The sequence below is a fragment of the Arabidopsis thaliana genome, chromosome 4 (genome assembly GCF_000001735.4).
Source record: "Arabidopsis thaliana chromosome 4, partial sequence".
Taxonomy (NCBI): domain Eukaryota; kingdom Viridiplantae; phylum Streptophyta; class Magnoliopsida; order Brassicales; family Brassicaceae; genus Arabidopsis; species Arabidopsis thaliana.
The window spans coordinates 1,264,495-1,281,682 of NC_003075.7; the positions used below are offsets into that span (position 1 = coordinate 1,264,495).

Here is a 17,188-nt window from a genome sequence, read left to right on the forward strand (position 1 = left end):
TTCAATAAAAAGTTGAGAAGGGTGTTATTGATAAGTTCAAAACAAATAGGGTATAACCAAACATTCAAGGAAGTAAGAGACCGTCGGTGTGAAGCAGAATCCATAATTGGGGACTTAAACATAAATTCCCCTATTGCTGCTTTTCCTCCTCCCGCTCTTGCTTCTTGCCATTGCTGTTTCGAGCTCTCCTCAAAGCCCTAATTTTCTCCTCTTCTTCTTCATTCTCTCACCATGAAGCTCGTCAGGTATGGTTTCTACTCGGATTCTCTTTATTTCTTCGGTTTAATTGGAATTTGCTTCGAAATTTTGAGATTTCTCTTTGTTTTCATGCTCTTCGATGTTTGATTTCGTATCTGGATTTTTTCGCAGGTTTTTGATGAAATTGAACAACGAAACAGTTTCAATCGAGCTTAAGAACGGAACCATTGTTCATGGAACCATTACTGGTACGCTTCTCTTAAAAACCCAGCTCTATTCGCTGTTTAGGGTTTTGTGTAAAATCTACGATGCTTACCTGTAATCGATGGTTACTCGCGTATTCACAAATTCTGATGGTGTAGTTTGAGTTTAGCTAGTGTCTTTCCCCTAATAATGCTTTGTTGGTATTAACCCTAGTGACACTGGTCAAGTCAGATGCAGATGAGTACACTAGATTTTACTTGAATCGAGGTTTATGAGATAGTTTAGTTCTTCTTCAAACTTTGATCACCCATGAGGTAGTTTACTTTCTCCTTTGATGGTTGTAACCAATGGAGCTCTCGAATTTACTAATTCTGATGTGTAATTCTGTTAATAGACCTAGAAATGCATTGTGGGTGTTGAATCTCTCTTGTTTGCAATAAGTGAATGATAATGGTGGTCTAGTCAGATGGAGATGATACATTTTATTTTGCTTTATAGTTGGGTGTATGAGAATGCTTAGTTCTTCTGGGAGTGAGTTTAGCACATGATTATATATGAGATAGTTTACTTTAGTTTCCCTCTTTATCATTGTGGACCTCTCTTGTTAACAAATCCTGAGGCTTAATTCTGTTATTAGTGATAGTATCTGAAGAAGTTAGAGTTTAGCTGAGTCTTAATTATTTTTTTACCTCGAAATGCTTTGTTGGTAACCCTCTTGTTAGCAAGAACTGAGTGATACTTGTCGAGTCAGATGCAGATGATTAGATTTAGCACATGAAAGTCACTCTTATCTCTTTCCTTGTAAAGAAAATCTCTGATTTTTCACAGAACAGTTACCGTGTGGCTTCTTGTTTCAACTTCTCTTTTAGTCTGATTGATCTAATACAAGTGGTCTCTGCTGTTAATGTTTGGTTTGGTTTCCTTTTTCTGCCATCATCTTGTTTAGAATGCAATTATCAATCAACTCACTGACTGGTACTATCTACTTGTGATGACTTAATGCAGGTGTAGATGTTAGCATGAACACTCATTTAAAAGCTGTGAAACTCACTCTGAAAGGGAAGAATCCAGTTACATTAGACCACTTAAGTGTCAGGGGAAACAACATTCGCTATTATATTCTTCCGGACAGTTTGAATCTGGAGACTTTGCTGGTTGAAGACACTCCAAGAATCAAACCCAAAAAGCCAACTGCAGGTAACAAAACATTTCTTTTTTCTGAACTATGCCTTTGTTTTTGTTTTTGTTTTTGCTTAGACTCATCTTTCTATTGTTCTCTTTGGTATCAGGTAAGATTCCAGCAGGTCGGGGACGTGGTCGTGGAAGAGGTCGTGGACGTGGCCGTGGTGGTCGTTAAGCATTTTGCAGTAATCAAAAGTCTGGTCCTTTTTGGTTTGTAACAGCAGGATTGTAAAAGATCTATCTTGTAGTGAGATTTGGTGTCACTAAGACAAATTCTTGTTATCTCTTTAAGTTTTCATGAATTTGAGATTTGAAACGTTATTGCCAAACATACATCACTCAATATGTTTTATTATTGACTTGATCACTTTATTACATAGTCTGATAAAACGTGGGGAGTTCGAGAAATCAAAATCTTGACCTTATTTTTCAAGACTTTGGCAAAGAGTCGAAAGATTAAACTAAGATAGAGCCTTTCATGACAGTCACAGCTTTCCCGGTAAGCAAGACTCTCTGCTTCTCCTTATCATAATGAACCTTGAGTGTTCCACTTCTTTGCGAAGCCTGAAAAGAAATTCGTTGATTCGTTAATATGTGTGATTATTTCTTGCTTCGAAATGTTAGTTAGCTAGTTACAGAGAAAGATGAATTACCGCAAAAGCGACGAAATCACACTTGTTCATCTTGAGGCTCCAGTAATGTGCTAATGAACAATGTGCACTTCCACATACAGAGTCCTGAAGGAACAAAAGCACCAAGCAAATAAGGTAACGGTAAACACTTTTGGTAACGGCTACCACAAGTAAAAAGCAGAGAATTGCTCCCATGCACGAAGTTGCAGGTTAGTTTCTTAACCTCATTGAGCCCTAGTTTAGGAGCAAAGAGTCGACTGCAGAAGTCAAAAGGAGATCCTTGAGGAGCAGCAGCGGTAACAATCATCACTTTGCCAGGGCATTTCACGATATCATCCACTCTTGGCTGAAATTCAATGACAGATTCCCAAGATGAAAGCACAACCTGTAATCAAATCATATAAATAAGCAAAAAATAGAAAGTTCACAAGTTTTCTTTCTAAGGAAATCTGAAATACATACGATGATTTGGTCTGTTGAAGTTGTTTTGAAAGCTCCTATCAAGGGTTTAAAGATGAGTCTATCAGTTTTAGTTTCTCGAACATCGACAATGGTAGCTCCATTCAAGGCTTTAGAGAAGATGGAGACATCCTTGGAGCTGTACTCACAAGTTGTAATCACAGGGAAATTCATTTCGATCAAGAAAGATCTTTTAGAGTCACAATCAGACAGCCTTTTAGCGGTTAGAATCCCCGAGTTGGTGGAAAATTCGACAGTGTCAGATGAACCAACCAAACTGTTTGAGAAGATACTATGAGCTGATGCTAGTGTTGCATGACCACATATATCCATCTACAAAATCAAATAAATCGAACATTGTACAAAATGGAACGGAGGGAGTAATAAAATACAAAAATGTTTGCAAGATGGACCTCGGCTACAGCCGTGAACCACCTCAGAAGGAAACGTGGTGGTTCGGAGCCGGGGATGGGAATAAGAAAACACGTCAATGGAAGGTCAAACTCAGAGGCCATAGACTGAAGCCACACGTCGTCTCTCTCATGATCCTCTTCAAGAAAACACACTGCAGCTTGGTTCCCCTTGAAGGCTGACTCAGTGAATGCATCAACCTGTGTTTAGCAATACTCGTTCATAAAGAAGAAGAAGATCACATTATCAGAGCAAAAACAAAGAAAAGAATATACAATTACCACGAAGTACTTGACAGGAAAATTCATATCCATTGACGTTTTTGGTTCTATTTTTGCCATTGATGTTTTCGTTAGACCAAAGCTAAACTTTTATACCATTTTGGAGGCTTTTAATTTACAATGCCACTTCATCTTTTAAGAGAAACAGACAATCTTTGTAGGGCAAAATCTTATTGAAACAAATCTCGGCTTTTAATCTTTTTTGTTTTGTTTATATGCTAACAGTTGAATTGTACTCAAATCATTATGAAATCTGCAGCTTTGCAAAATTTTATATTCAGCAAAGGACAGATCTAATCAAGTGGAAGCAAGCACTCATAAAGCAAAAACGCACTTATTGACAAAACAAATATGGTATGTTTATTCCATTATTCTTATGCTAAGCATGTGATGAATTGTGTTGCATAGCTTACTAGTCGTTAAAAATCAAACAAAAATTGGTTAGTCAAAAAGGAACACTCAAACAATAATAACTGATTGATAGTACATGGGAAGATTTGGTAGGTATTCTTAAAATCTCCAAAAAAGGACAGGTAACACTTTGGGAAGCTTACAAGGATAATAACATTTCTAAAAGAAGTACTCAGAGCAAAGTAGAAAGGAAGGAAGTTATACTAGTACATTGCGAGAAACAAAAACCAAAGAAGACGAAGAAGAATATACAATTACCATGAAGTACTTCACAGGTTTCTTCACGAGCATGGCCATAGCTCCTCTTCTTCCTATTGAAATCTACTTATCTGGAAACAATGTGCTCCACGTTCTATTTAATAATGATAGAGTCTCCAGACCAAAAACAAACATTTATTGATAGTAAAATCTGGGAAGATTTGGTAGGGAACTTTGGAAATCCATCAACAATAAATGTATTGTCTGTGAGTGAAAGAGAACTGTTGGAGAGTCATTCAAAATGAACACACATGGTCAGAAAACATGGACATATCCTATCAGTGGCTCCTACGAGCGACCACACCTCATGTAAGGTGGATCAGTCAGCTGACACTATTTTGTTTTGAAAAGAGTAAATTCATTGTTATTCATTATAGGAGCTTGTTTTGTAGCAGAATTCAACACAGTATATAATTTCAGATCAGACCAAGACATGGCCTTCCATCACAGTAACGGCTTTGCCTCTCAGGAGAACCCTCTGCTTCTCCTTGTCTAGATGAATCCTTATCGTTCCACTCCTACTCGAAGCCTAAGCAACATTTCCAAAAACTCAAAATCATTCACTAGGAAGCACTAAACGCTACTTTAAATTTAAAGAGATAAGAGAGATTACTTGGTAGGCTAAGAAATCAAACTTATTCATCTTGATGCTCCAGTAATGTGCCAATGCACAATGTGCACTTCCACAAACAGGGTCCTGAAAAAGGCGACACATTTCAGGCAGAAGAAATCATATTCTTTGGTGTTTTGTTCAATCCTAAGAGCAAAGACTATAATGTAAGTTGCAGCTACTCTTTTACCTCATCAACTCCGAACTTAGGAGCAAAGTACCGACTGTAAAAATCATAGGACGATCCTGTAGAACCAGCAGCTGTCACAATTATGCCATCACAGGGGCATTTCAATATATCATCCATTCTTGGTTGCAATTCAGTGACAGATTCCTTAGATGGAAGCACAACCTACAAGCAAGTGCATAAAAGAGTAAATCAAAAGTCATACAAAGATTAGGTTAACCTATGAGCACACATGAATACACTGCGTGAACAAAGTATCAAACTTACGAGGATGTTGTTTGTTGCAGTAGCTTTTATATCAACAATGGTAGCTCCGTTCAAGGCCTTGGTGATCATAGAAGAGGATACATCACTGAGATTAACATCACAAGTTGTAACCACAGGGAAATTCAATTCGATCAAAAAGGTTCCTCCTTTCACTTCACCATCACTGAGCTCTGAAGTATCTGAAACACGCTTGGCTGTAAGAATCCCTGATCTTGTGACAAACTCAACCATGTCTGAATCAACCAAACCATTTGAGAAGAGACAATGAGCAGATGCCAAAGTTGCATGACCACAGAGATCCACCTACAAATCAATCAACAAACCCAAATCAAAAAGCTAGTGAATTCGAGATCAGTTCCTATCAGTCAAAATGAACAATCTAAAGTCGAAGTCTTTAAAAAGAATTTTCTTCAAATGCAAGAAATTGCAAGTTACTTTGATCAATCTAAAACAGTAGAGAGATTGTGTAGTCGAGTTCAGTTTCTATCAATCAATGAACAATATAAAGTCGAAGTCTTTAAAGAGAAACAGAAGTCAAAATAGTTGGTGAAACCTCGGCTAAAGGGGTAAACCAGCGTAGACTGAAGCGAGCTTGGAAACCAGTGATGGGAATAAGAAAACAAGTTTCGGAGATGTTGAATTCGGCGGCGAGAGACTGAAGCCACGTGTCATCTCTCTCGTTATCGTCGTTGAGAAAACAAACAGCAGCTGGATTCCCTTTGAAAGCCGAATCAGTGAAAGCATCCACCTTTCAACACACCAAATATTCAGTGAGTATTCTGAAATACAACTTGGAGAATTGAAGAGAGAAATAAATAGATTACCACAAAGTACTTGACACCTTTCTTCTTCCCCATATCTCGATCGATCTTTTTGAGCAAAGTTATGTTTTTTTCTTTCTTTCCATCACACATCTTTTGACTTCACATAGCAAACACCAACAAGCCAACAACAACACGGACAAATAATATTATTTGAATTTTTTATTTGATGGCCCACCATTTTAATTAGTGATTAATACATAAAAACAGATTATTTATTTATTTTATTTTTTTGGTATCAATGTTAAGTATTTATACCATTTTCGAAGTTGTAACAGAAGTTACACGGAATACATGTAGCGGAAAAATAAATCTACAGAAGACACAGACAAAAACAAACAGCAATAGTGGTTAACGTTAACCAAAAGCGGAAATAAGAGAAGAAACACCGATTCCGAGAAGCTAAACTCGGAAATTTGCGTGATTTCCACAACTCGAAGATACCAAAGAGTTGGAGTCCCATCCTAGTTGCCACGAGCAAACCTTAGCAGAAGCCCGTACACAAAACCTCTCGATAAAGCGCCTACAGCTTCTCCGCAAACTAACGCAAAAACGCAAAGACAACAGAGGACTAAAACACAAATCCGACGGTTACAGGAGCATCTACGGGTAATGCATATATCTTTGTGACTTTAAGAGCATGTTCATAGATGTACTCACAAAGTATCATTAAAAAATTTTTTAGTATTATTTATAATATTTGTTTAATAATTATATATATTATTTTTTTATTTTGGTAAATGTGACCAATTAGAAAAAGCCACGTCAGATGATACTGGTATCACAAATATCATTGGACTAATACTAATCAACCTCATTCTAATTATTTTGTTAAAATAATTTTTGGACTTGTGATACTCTAGAAATATCACCCATGTACATGGTCTAATGAATCTCATTTTTGTAAAAATTTTGTTAAATAAAAAACTTTTGTCAAAATTTTGGCTCAGTCTTCTGTGTAATTACTCTTAAGATTTTGTCTTGTAACTCTTAAAATGCATAGGGTTTAGGGTTTGAGAACATTTTATCTTTTGATAAAAGAGAGAATGATAAAAGTGGCTGTAAGAAACACATAAGAGAGATAATAAAGTGGTTTTAATGATTTGATATCATACATTGATTGTGTCAAAACCATCAAAATCTCAATTTGGCTACACAAAAACCTTTCATAAGCAAAAATGCCAATAATTGTTTGAGAAAAGAAGAAAAAAGTACATATGCGTTTCTAATTGGAACTCTTAGTCTTTGGTCTCCCAGAGTCCGGGTCCCGTGTTCCTAGAAATGACGCCAAATTGAAGCCTAGAAGAAGAAAAATCCCATAAGAGTCCAATCTCGTCTTTTTGCTTCAAGTGTCTCCTGCGGACAAAATCTTCTTGCCAGCCATGCGCTAGACCATATTGCCTCTGATATTCCAGACGCAGCTCATGCAATGTGCCCGTGTCGTAGTCATATACGTTAACATTGACTCCGACATTAATTTTTATCATTTGGTCTTTAGGTAAATGTCTTCCAATGTGCTCATTAAAGGAGCTACTTTGCAGAATAAGTCTGCCACAACGAGGCCTAATATCGTACGAGCTCAGTTTCTTCTTTATGGTCCATTGTGGTGTTGCGTTGCCAAATCTTGGGGTAGGGATCATCACAATCTTTTCTTTCTCTCTTTCTACGTTCATCACCGACCCACTCTTTCCAAAAGAACCAATATCAATCTTGTTTTCGAAAGGGCCACGAGTGTTTGTGCCATATCCTTCACCTAAACCGATAAACAAACATATAATAAACTCACAAGGAAGTCAAAATCTGACAAGGGAAGACTTTTACTTACCCTGCATTTCTAAACCCTCATAGATAACATAAGGAAGCTTCGAATCTTCAGTAGAATCAGCGAACAATGTAGCTAAATCTATGCCATCTTGTTCCATGTCAACACCAATTAGACTTCCGGAGTTGTGTAACAGCCTTTGCATCACGAGCACATTAGGATCTTTTTGTGCACCAAAGTTCCTTGTAGAATCAAGAGAACCTGCAACACCCAAGAAGTAAAGGTATTAATATAGTTTTTTTTATTCCTGCGCAATGTCTTATACATAATTTGTGATGAAAGAACGTACCTTCGAACATGTCATCATAAAGATTGAACGTGTCTGTGTATATAAGGATATTATCATTGTCGTAGTTACTTGGGTTTTCCCTGTACGATTCATATCCCTTCAAGACTTCTTCATCTGTTTCTTGGCTCGGACTATTCTTCTCCGCTTCCTTGGATCGCACGTAAGAAGAATTTGATGATTCTTGAGTCGATGGAGATATAGGGTCGTCGGAGAGAGTCATCTCTGTTTCGTTGGATCACGATAGTTAAAACGACTTAGTACTCTTTTTCGATTTCTTCTTCGTCGGAGAGACTTATCGTTAAAACGATTTGAGATTGAGAGAGACTGTTAGACGGATTAGTGAGACCGCGAGTGACGAGACTCGTTTCTGTCTTTCTTTTCTTTTTTTTTTTTTTTAACATCTTCATTTTATTGATATTATGAAGAATTGTAATCAAATCGTAATGCTGTGTAAATTACAGGTGGTATAGTAGAGTAAAATTTAAAATGTTCTTCTCGAAACAAGTGAGCTTTGGCTAGCAGATCTGCAGGTTTGTTTGTCATCCGAGTGACCCATGTGAATTTACACTCTCGAAATCGATTTCTCCATGCCTGAACTTCTCTAACCCAATTATACAGATCAAATCGTGCCTTTCCATCATTGAGAATTTTCAGCAGCTCCATGTTATCTCCTTCGAAGCAGACTCTTGTATATCCATGACTCCAGCAGTTCTGCATTGCAAATATAAGGGCTTGAAATTCGTTCTCGATTGCACTGTTGTTGGTTCGTCCTCTAGCTTGTCCTGCACTAACAAAAAGGCCTGCTTCATCTCTTGTTACCCAACCCGCTTTACCTGTCTTTCTTTTCTTATATAATAATACCGGCCTTATTTTGTTGTTTTGAATAAGAAAATGTATATGTTTTAAAGAAAAAATCAAATTACGAACACTTCAAAACATAATCTAGATCATTAATTTATTACACGTGAAAAGAAAACAAAAATAATAATTTCATTTAAATATTTATCAAATTAAAATATATTTATTATATAATAAAAATATAAAAATATTTATTATATAAATATATATTTAATATAAATTATATTATTATATAAAATATACTTATTATACAATTAAAACATAAACAAATTTATTATATATTTCTGATGAATTCTTCTACACTCATGATATATACTCTCTCCACCTTTTCTTTTGCAGTGAAAGCTCACAAAAATATACAAAACTACATTCTCATCAAAAAATCACCAACTTAAAAAATACCAAAAATTGTATTTAATTCTATAGTTAAAATCAATTTGAGTTTTATTGAGTTTTTATATAATTTTAGTCTTTTAGGTGAATTTGGGGAATTGTTATTTGTTGTTAAATCCTACTTCAAATCATGAAATTTGAATCTTTGTATTTTGAAGTATGTAAATTATCTAAATCCAAGTCTTCTTTAGTCCAATCCCAAGCATTCTGCATCATCAGCTGTCTTTTCTCCTAGGGTGCGTGTGAAGTCATTCCTGAGATTGAAGGTCTCCTGGATCTGCCTCTCATCATAGCCGCAAGAGTTCGACAAGTACGTTTCTGCCCCTAGATTGTCAAACATAACCAATTAGATAACACTAGATAGAGATGAAACAGAAGGCAATGCCAATGCTCTGTGTCGTATGGCTTCTGCAACAAGGTATATAGAGTAGCTGGACAGTGGACGTAGAAATACTATGGGCCAGAATTATTATGGGCTCAAATTAGAAGTATTTCTATTGGGCCAGCATTATTTATTCTCTACCCTAAACCCTACTATTTCAACACTTGACCAAAATGGCCTTTAAGACACGCTGGGCCTACGCCAATAATTATCCACGTCGGTCTAAAACTCAATGACTTGACGAAAATGCCTTTGAGGATTCTATGAAATTACCGAAATTACCCTTTTGTTTCTTAGCCGCGTAAGTTTCGTCTGATATTATTTTTCTTCTTCTCCGAGAAACAAACCCTTTAATTTACTGTTGTTTCTCACAATTCTCAAAAATCTCTCATCCGAATTGCGCCTTTTCCGCTTCCTTTTGCTCTGTCAAATCTCTCAACCGGAAAAATCTCGGGAAGGTTCGTCTGATCCAATTCTGAAGATTTTGAAAAACCCACCGAGAACTTCGAGGTGAATTTGATCATCTTCTTCAAAAACCTGTTTTTTTGTTTGTTTGTTCTTGTGTGTCTCTATTGTTAATTTTGACGAGGAGATTTATATATCCTATGATCAGGTCGTGTTTCACTTCTCTAATTAAGTTGCTTTCTTTTGATTCCACCGTATTGTATCTCTGGATCGAAATTAGGGTTTTAGTGTGTGTTGTGAACTTTAAACGCATAAAGTTTCTGCCTTTCGCGTATTTGAAAGTTTGATGCAGCCATATTCTGTAGTGTCTCCAAGCAATTTTCTAGGGTTTTACATAAATATGATGTAACTTCTTATTTGTTGATTTTACTAATTAGATGATACTTTTCAGTGAAGTTATTGTCTTTTGGGATTACTTGAATCAACCCAATAGCTCTTGCACCATTTTAACCCAGTAATAATCGTTTGTTTTTGCTTTCTTGCAGATTTAATTGAATTTTTCACTGATGGGTTACAAAGCAGTTTACCGATCTCTCACGGAATTGTTTCCACAGGTAAGCTCATATCTTTATCTGTTTTCACTAAACTTGACTTGTAGCTGACATTTTCACAAAACTAAGGGTTTCATAAACTTGAGTAAGACGCTAGTTTTCTGTTGAGTAATGGTAGATTTTACGAGATGCTTGTGTCGATATGTTTCTGAGGTTTTAGTATAAATTTTCCTCTATGAAATGCGATGATTGATTATGTAATCTCACATTCCAGTGTAGTCTCACACTCCAGTTGCTGTTTAGCCTGTTTTGGAACCAACTTATATTGTTATTAAATCTATACAATAAAATTTTCTACAGATTGATGCAAGGCTTTTAAAAGCTGTTGCTATTGAGCACCCAAAGGATGTTAATGAAGCTGCAGCTGTAGTTGTTTCAGAGATTGTTCCTTTCTTTTACCCTAATTTGGCTGATAGTTCTACTCAACCTGAGAACAAGACACCCGGAAATGTGCCTACCGAAGGTACTTATTCTTTGCAATGATAATATTATATTTTTCTGTTCTGCTACTAGGACATTTTTTTTGTACATTTGAAGTTTGAGGGTATGTTCTGATGAAATGCCAGTTGAAAATGCAGTAGAACGTGATATGCCATTCAGTGTGTTGTCTGGTTCAGAGATGGGTGGTTCATATTCAGGATCTGCCTCTATGGCTTTTGAATATCATGAAACAAGGGCCCCAGTTACTGAATCGGTTTCTAAGAGGAATCAGTTGACACATGTTATGCCAAATGTTGTTGTTGATATTCAGAGAAAAGGTAAGATCGGGTTGAGCGGATCGGATGAGTCTGGAGTGGTTTCCTCAGAACCCCCTGTCTCCTGTCAGGCAGGAGCCAAATCGACTGGCGATGATTGGCAAGGTGTTGAGTTTCACAGTACAGGTAATCAAGCAGAAGCTAGCACAAGCGCAGATTCAGAAGATGCTGTGCATAAGCTGGTTTATCCTGCAGACAATTTGGCAATTACACAGAACTCACATCCTCTTCAAATTAGATTTGGGAGTATCGATGTTGTGAACGAGACATCAAGTGGTTCGTTGGCTGTTGAAAATAGTGATGCCGAGTTGAGTGGTTCAAATCTTGTGGATGAGATATCAAAGGGCTCTTTGGCCGATGAAAATGGTGATCCAGAGCTGGATGGTGCTGTTAGCTCTGTTGGTAACAGATCAACCCAGGGATGCAACATGGTCCACCTTGAACAGATCATTGAAGATGCCAAAAGTAACAAGGTATGCCAGTGTATATTTTGGACATTCTTTCATTTCCAGGAAATAATTAATTTTGGGGTTATGTGTTCGATAGGAGGGTTTCTTTATCGATATCTCAGTATCATTTTCTTCTTTATATTTTGTGATGATGTAGAGAACCTTGTTCACTGTGATGGAGTCGATTATGAATCTGATGAGAGAAGTTGAACTTCAAGAGAAGGAGGCAGAAAAGGCAAAGGAAGATGCTAGTATAGGAGGCTTTGATACTCTTGACAAGGTGGAGGAGCTGAAGAAGATGCTGGAACATGCGAAGGAGGCAAATGACATGGTGACTTTTTGTTACTAATATTTTACTGATACGTGTGTTAACTGTGCTTAGGTTTTAATTGGGGAACTAATCATTTGTATGTTACAGGCTGCTGGAGAAGTTTATGGGGAGAGGTCAATTTTGACCACTGAAGTTAATGAGCTTGAAAATCGCTTGATCAGCTTATCAGAAGAACGAGACAACTCTCTCTCTGTTCTTGATGAGGTCCGTGCAGGCCACACGATTAGATCCTACTTGATTTACTCAGTATTTCTGTTTTGTTCATTTGCAACTCCATTAATCGTTAACAATACACGCTACTAATATCTGTTTTTTCACACTGTAAGATTTTGCTGATTGTGTTTCTTTTGTTTTTACTTTTAGATGCGTGTAGATCTTGAAATAAGACTAGCGACAGCTTTGGGGATAAAAAATGCTGCTGAGCAAGAAAAACAGGAAAAAGAAGGGTCTGCACGCAAGGCATTTGCTGAACAAGAAGCGATCATGGAGAGAGTTGTCCAAGAATCCAAGCTTCTACAGCAGGAGGCAGAGGAAAACTCCAAGGTAACAACACTACCTTGAGATTGTCATGAATGAATGGTTCTGAATCTGATTTCACAACTTCTTAACTTATCTTGATCTCTTTCTTCAGCTGCGAGAGTTCCTTATGGATCATGGTCGAATTGTTGATTCCTTACAGTAAGTCTTCTTCCTTGCTACTAGCAATTCAAATTTATCTCCTCGTGAATCATTAGGATAAGAGGCTGTGAACTATGGAGTAAATGATCGGACCCACGAACCAATTTAGCAATTTTCTTCGCAGTTGTATGATAATCAGGAATCTGTTGATATATTTGTTGTTTAAATGTTCAGAATCTTATGGTGAATCTTGTCTGCTATTGATCTTAACTATTCTTTTACCCTTTTGGTACTTCCTTGAACAGAGGAGAAATCTCTGTGATCTGTCAAGACATCCGACACTTGAAAGAGAAATTCGACAACCGAGTGCCATTGAGCCAATCAATCTCCTCAAGCCAGACTAGCTGTAAACTGGCTTCTTCCGCCTCATCCATGAAGAGCTTATTGACGGAGAAGCCTTTGGAAGCATCTTATGAAACACCTGAAGCCTCGAGCAATAACAAGAGCCCAAAAGCTTCTGTTAATGAACGTAAGGAGCTTCTGGATGACGGCTGGGACTTCTTTGACAAAGAGACAGAGCTCTAAGTGTCTTCTTTTCAGTAGATTATCGGTGCTAGAATAAAAGAGATATGAAGGGATTCTGGGTTCTGCTCTATGTAGAGTAAAGCTTGGATCTTTGATCTAATCTACCGTTAGTATAAAACATCTATTGAGCTCTCTTTTATTTTTCTTCTCAGTGTATAGTTTGCTTATTGTTTTTTTGGTGTTTTTTTCCACCTCTTTGTGGTACTGACATAAACAAAGACTATCGTTTTGTCATAGAATTTTGAGATTTTGAAGAAAAGTTGGATAATTTAGTATACTTTTTAACTGACTTTATAAAACGAATTAGCTTCAATTAGAGCTTCACAATTCTCGGATTTTACTGAATGACAAGTTAACAATTTAAGCTAGAAAAAAATATGCTCTAAGCCTGGACATGTTGTTAGTCATGGCCAGCGTATGTGTACATTAGGTAAATGAAAACAAAAACAAAAACTTTGAAGGTTTCTGTTAAGAAAGGAACTAATTTAGCAATAAGAGACATGATATTACAAGCTCAACACTGTCGCTATATCTACCAGAAGCCAACAAATCTTCCAGTGCGTACCATTGGAGCCACTTTTCAGGCTCATTAGACAAAAGTAGCACATATAATGTAAAGACGAAACGATGATAAAGAGACTCACAAGGACATAATTCCAATACAGAAGAAGTTTGATGTCATTACTCATTAGAAAGAAAGGTATAACACAGGAACGGAAACATAGTTGAACAATTATTCATCAGGGGCTTTACAAGGCCCCAAAACACAAACCACCAAAGTTTTAAATGAAACGAGACATGAACTTCTTCTGATTCATAACAGAGATAAGTTTTTAGAAACCACCACGGAGCCTTAGCACCAAGTGAAGGGTAGACTCCTTCTGGATGTTGTAGTCGGCCAAAGTACGACCATCCTCAAGCTGTTTTCCAGCGAAGATGAGACGCTGCTGGTCCGGAGGGATACCTTCCTTGTCCTGGATCTTAGCCTTCACGTTGTCAATGGTGTCGGAGCTCTCAACTTCAAGAGTAATGGTCTTTCCAGTGAGAGTCTTCACGAAAATCTGCATACCTCCACGGAGACGCAACACCAAGTGAAGTGTAGACTCCTTCTGAATGTTGTAGTCAGCCAAAGTTCTACCATCTTCAAGTTGTTTTCCGGCGAAGATCAATCTCTGCTGGTCCGGTGGGATACCCTCTTTGTCCTGGATCTTGGCTTTGACATTGTCGATAGTGTCAGAGCTCTCCACCTCCAAAGTGATAGTCTTTCCAGTCAACGTCTTGACAAAGATCTGCATACCACCACGGAGCCTGAGAACAAGATGAAGTGTGGACTCCTTCTGGATGTTGTAGTCAGCAAGAGTTCTGCCATCCTCCAACTGCTTTCCAGCGAAGATCAACCTCTGCTGGTCCGGAGGAATACCCTCCTTGTCTTGGATCTTGGCCTTGACGTTGTCGATGGTGTCAGAACTCTCCACCTCAAGAGTAATCGTCTTTCCCGTTAAGGTCTTGACGAAAATCTGCATACCACCACGGAGCCTGAGAACCAAGTGGAGGGTGGATTCCTTCTGGATATTGTAATCAGCCAACGTACGGCCATCCTCTAGCTGTTTTCCGGCGAAAATAAGCCTCTGCTGATCCGGAGGAATGCCTTCCTTATCCTGGATCTTGGCCTTAACGTTGTCGATGGTGTCAGAGCTTTCCACCTCGAGGGTGATAGTCTTTCCGGTGAGAGTCTTAACAAAGATCTGCATCTGTAATTCACAAAAAACTGAGATTAATCGCTTGGATAATCTCAAATCCGATTAAAAAAGCTACCACCAGATCTGAATATAAATCACATATCGGATCAAATTCAAAGAATCGACGCCTAAATATACAAATCTGTGAAATCTACGAACCCTAGTTCAGAATATAGATGAGATCTAGCGATGAAACTCAGATATTTATCTCCGATCAAAGATTAACCGAATCAAACTCAAAGAACAGGGACGAAATTGCGATCGAATGGAAAATAATCGAAGAAACTGAATAAGAACCCAGAAATTTACCTTGATCCCGATTGAGAGATTTGAAAGAACGATTTCAGAGTTTGAGAAATTTGGAATCTGAATTTGTGAAGAAGAATAGGTCTTAGGTTATTAATTTATAGAAGAAGAAAAAAAGACGAGGACGAGTCGGTCACGAGAAAGCTAAGGCGGTGAAGCAATAACCAACCAAAGCTTGACACGTAACTTTTACACGAAACGATTTTTTGGCTAATTGCCTTATTTGATAAACACGATCCGTGTGCCCGCGGCTGCAACCAATTTTAACGCCGTTTATTTCTAACCACAATCTCTATCGTCCCGGTTATTAGAGCCAGATGTTGAGACTTAACGATCGTACCAATAAAACCGGGTTCAATAATATATGTAACCCGGTTTGATCCGATAGGATCATATTGAACCGTTACCCATGGCACTTAATAAGGTTTTAATTAAAGATCAGCAGATTATAAATTTGAGATTTTGAAATATAATGCTTTCGTTGTTTTGGCCAGAATAGAAGCATTAATACAATTGTTTAATTCACTTTAAATGTGAACATGATTTGAGGATATCTCTGTTTTATTGTTTTTGGAACAAATTGTTGAGTATAAAAAAAAATGAGAATTTTTTTAAATCATTAATGCAAAATCCATGATTTATTTAAAAAATCTTAACAATAAATAAATCTATATATACATTTTTGTAGGAGGTTTTTGAAGATAATATTGAAAATTTGAGCCATAATTCAACAATTAATTCAAATGGGTGGGTTTTACCCGGTTTAACTCTGTTCGGATCCTGGATAACATGTTTAATTCTGTTCTGATCTTGGATAACATTAATTTTTGGAAAAGTTACCTAAAAACTAATAATTAAAAACGAAAATTAAGGATTTAATTACCAAATTTAATATAAACAATATCTCTAAACTAACCATATTTCTTATTTACCTTAACTAATTTCCTAAAATATTTTTACCTAATTTAAACATAAATATATAATTCTTCTTTCATTTTTATTTGATCTTATACTTTATTTATTTTGACTTTATATAAAATATATATAGTTAATAAAATATTATAATTTCTTCTGAATATGATGTAATTCAAATTTTTTAAAATGGACATATATTATTCAACCTATAAAGAAATAATATGTGTACAATGTCCCACATCGCTTAAAAAAATTGCACAATGGTTCAGACCCATATTATAAAAGGACCAAAATGATTCTAATTACGAATGAGCAGGAAGCTTGATTTATCAGGCGTCCAAAATTAAAATAGTTATCCGATTTTACTCGGATTTTTTATTTTAAAGAATTGAAACTTTAAAATGTTTCAAGAAATTATAAATATTATAACTTTTATCAAAAGTTAAATATTATAATTTAAATTTTTTTTATAAAGTTTATCTTTAAAAAATGCTTTAAATATTTATAATTTTAAAACTTATAACGTTTTAAAAATTATAAATTAAATTTTACAAGAAATTTAAATATTATAAATATATAAAAAATATATTAATACGAGACGATATATTATAGGAAAAATCTTAAATATAACAGTCAAAATTCAATGATGAATTTTGGGTCGATATTGTATTTTTTGAAGTTTCAAATTTTATAATATTGAAATTTATAAGAAAATGACAAAATTATGTTTAATTTCACGGGACTAGGTTATATGGTAGGACGGGTTTGGGTGGATAATAATTACGATTTTACAATGTCCAACATCGCTT

The 17,188-nt window shown here is 36.4% G+C and overlaps 6 protein-coding genes, 2 long non-coding RNA genes and 1 other non-coding gene across 14 annotated transcripts; 3 read left to right on the forward strand and 6 right to left on the reverse strand.

Moving 5' to 3' along the window:
• The first annotated feature begins 23 nt into the window (after positions 1-23).
• On the forward strand, positions 24-1,992 carry AT4G02840 (Small nuclear ribonucleoprotein family protein). Of its 2 annotated transcripts, NM_001203735.1 has the most exons (5): positions 133-245; positions 370-446; positions 640-669; positions 1,408-1,599; positions 1,692-1,965. In NM_001203735.1, exons 1-5 carry the CDS (start codon positions 232-234, stop codon positions 1,757-1,759), a joined length of 381 nt encoding a protein of 126 aa, NP_001190664.1. In that variant the 5' UTR covers positions 133-231; the 3' UTR covers positions 1,760-1,965. The 2 variants fall into 2 exon arrangements, with proteins under 2 accessions (NP_192193.1, NP_001190664.1); NM_116518.4 differs by lacking the exon at positions 640-669 and having other exon boundaries at positions 24-245; positions 1,692-1,992.
• On the reverse strand, positions 1,969-4,118 carry AT4G02850 (phenazine biosynthesis PhzC/PhzF family protein). Its single transcript, NM_116519.2, has 6 exons — positions 4,037-4,118; positions 3,089-3,286; positions 2,679-3,008; positions 2,440-2,601; positions 2,238-2,321; positions 1,969-2,148 (listed from the first exon to the last, which is right to left on the reverse strand). The coding sequence occupies exons 1-6, from the start codon at positions 4,073-4,075 to the stop codon at positions 2,041-2,043; spliced, it is 921 nt and encodes a 306-aa protein (NP_192194.2). The 5' UTR covers positions 4,076-4,118; the 3' UTR covers positions 1,969-2,040.
• A 5-nt stretch (positions 4,119-4,123) lies between these two features.
• AT4G02860 (Phenazine biosynthesis PhzC/PhzF protein) lies at positions 4,124-6,045 on the reverse strand. Its single transcript, NM_116520.4, has 6 exons — positions 5,925-6,045; positions 5,654-5,848; positions 5,101-5,403; positions 4,837-4,998; positions 4,650-4,733; positions 4,124-4,565 (listed from the first exon to the last, which is right to left on the reverse strand). The coding sequence occupies exons 1-6, from the start codon at positions 6,012-6,014 to the stop codon at positions 4,458-4,460; spliced, it is 942 nt and encodes a 313-aa protein (NP_192195.2). The 5' UTR covers positions 6,015-6,045; the 3' UTR covers positions 4,124-4,457.
• A 1,114-nt stretch (positions 6,046-7,159) lies between these two features.
• On the reverse strand, positions 7,160-8,252 carry AT4G02870 (B3 domain protein; the record flags this gene model as incomplete). The annotated part of the gene is made up of 3 exons (NM_116521.1): positions 7,160-7,674; positions 7,747-7,944; positions 8,033-8,252. 3 exons carry the CDS (start codon positions 8,250-8,252, stop codon positions 7,160-7,162), a joined length of 933 nt encoding a protein of 310 aa, NP_192196.1.
• A 1,317-nt stretch (positions 8,253-9,569) lies between these two features.
• AT4G04305 lies at positions 9,570-9,808 on the reverse strand. The gene has a single exon (NR_141795.1). It is a non-coding gene; the product is annotated as an other RNA (long non-coding RNA).
• Positions 9,809-9,970: 162 nt separating this feature from the next.
• AT4G02880 (ELKS/Rab6-interacting/CAST family protein) lies at positions 9,971-14,224 on the forward strand. 2 transcript variants are annotated; one of them, NM_001203736.1, is made up of 9 exons: positions 9,971-10,175; positions 10,616-10,684; positions 10,982-11,144; positions 11,248-11,909; positions 12,043-12,216; positions 12,304-12,420; positions 12,580-12,759; positions 12,848-12,894; positions 13,140-14,224. In NM_001203736.1, the coding sequence occupies exons 2-9, from the start codon at positions 10,637-10,639 to the stop codon at positions 13,417-13,419; spliced, it is 1,671 nt and encodes a 556-aa protein (NP_001190665.1). In that variant the 5' UTR covers positions 9,971-10,175; positions 10,616-10,636; the 3' UTR covers positions 13,420-14,224. The 2 variants fall into 2 exon arrangements, with proteins under 2 accessions (NP_001190665.1, NP_192197.2); NM_116522.4 differs by having other exon boundaries at positions 9,985-10,175; positions 11,260-11,909; positions 13,140-13,732.
• Positions 12,407-12,600, reverse strand: AT4G04325. Its single transcript, NR_141796.1, has one exon.
• Positions 14,036-15,672, reverse strand: UBQ14 (Ubiquitin family protein). Of its 4 annotated transcripts, none has more exons than NM_178960.2 (3): positions 15,468-15,537; positions 15,046-15,170; positions 14,036-14,817 (listed from the first exon to the last, which is right to left on the reverse strand). In NM_178960.2, exons 2-3 carry the CDS (start codon positions 15,168-15,170, stop codon positions 14,253-14,255), a joined length of 690 nt encoding a protein of 229 aa, NP_849291.1. In that variant the 5' UTR covers positions 15,468-15,537; the 3' UTR covers positions 14,036-14,252. The 4 variants fall into 4 exon arrangements, with proteins under 4 accessions (NP_849291.1, NP_001118922.1, NP_849292.1 ...); NM_116523.3 differs by having other exon boundaries at positions 14,083-14,894; positions 15,123-15,170; positions 15,468-15,534; NM_001125450.2 differs by having other exon boundaries at positions 14,036-15,170; positions 15,468-15,672.
• Positions 15,149-15,491, forward strand: AT4G04335. Its single transcript, NR_141797.1, has one exon. It is a non-coding gene; the product is annotated as an other RNA (long non-coding RNA).
• Positions 15,673-17,188: the final 1,516 nt, after the last annotated feature.

Bases quoted from the DNA above. Each gene is read 5' to 3' on its own strand.
- AT4G02840 (NM_001203735.1), top strand. The intron at 447-639 runs GTACGCTTCTCT...AGTCAGATGCAG, and splicing joins TGTTCATGGAACCATTACTG to ATGAGTACACTAGATTTTAC. The intron at 1,600-1,691 runs GTAACAAAACAT...CTTTGGTATCAG, and splicing joins ACCCAAAAAGCCAACTGCAG to GTAAGATTCCAGCAGGTCGG.
- AT4G02850 (NM_116519.2), bottom strand. From the start codon at position 4,075: ATGGCCATGCTCGTGAAGAAACCTGTGAAGTACTTCATG. The intron at 3,009-3,088 runs GTCCATCTTGCA...TTGATTTTGTAG, and splicing joins GGTTCACGGCTGTAGCCGAG to ATGGATATATGTGGTCATGC. The intron at 2,602-2,678 runs GTATGTATTTCA...ATTTGATTACAG, and splicing joins CTTCAACAGACCAAATCATC to GTTGTGCTTTCATCTTGGGA.
- AT4G02860 (NM_116520.4), bottom strand. From the start codon at position 6,014: ATGTGTGATGGAAAGAAAGAAAAAAACATAACTTTGCTCAAAAAGATC. The intron at 5,849-5,924 runs GTAATCTATTTA...GTGTGTTGAAAG, and splicing joins AAGGTGTCAAGTACTTTGTG to GTGGATGCTTTCACTGATTC. The intron at 4,999-5,100 runs GTAAGTTTGATA...ACTTGCTTGTAG, and splicing joins CTGCAACAAACAACATCCTC to GTTGTGCTTCCATCTAAGGA.
- AT4G02880 (NM_001203736.1), top strand. From the start codon at position 10,637: ATGGGTTACAAAGCAGTTTACCGATCTCTCACGGAATTGTTTCCACAG. The intron at 10,685-10,981 runs GTAAGCTCATAT...AATTTTCTACAG, and splicing joins TCACGGAATTGTTTCCACAG to ATTGATGCAAGGCTTTTAAA. The intron at 11,910-12,042 runs GTATGCCAGTGT...GTGATGATGTAG, and splicing joins AAGATGCCAAAAGTAACAAG to AGAACCTTGTTCACTGTGAT.
- UBQ14 (NM_001125450.2), bottom strand. From the start codon at position 15,170: ATGCAGATCTTTGTTAAGACTCTCACCGGAAAGACTATCACCCTCGAG.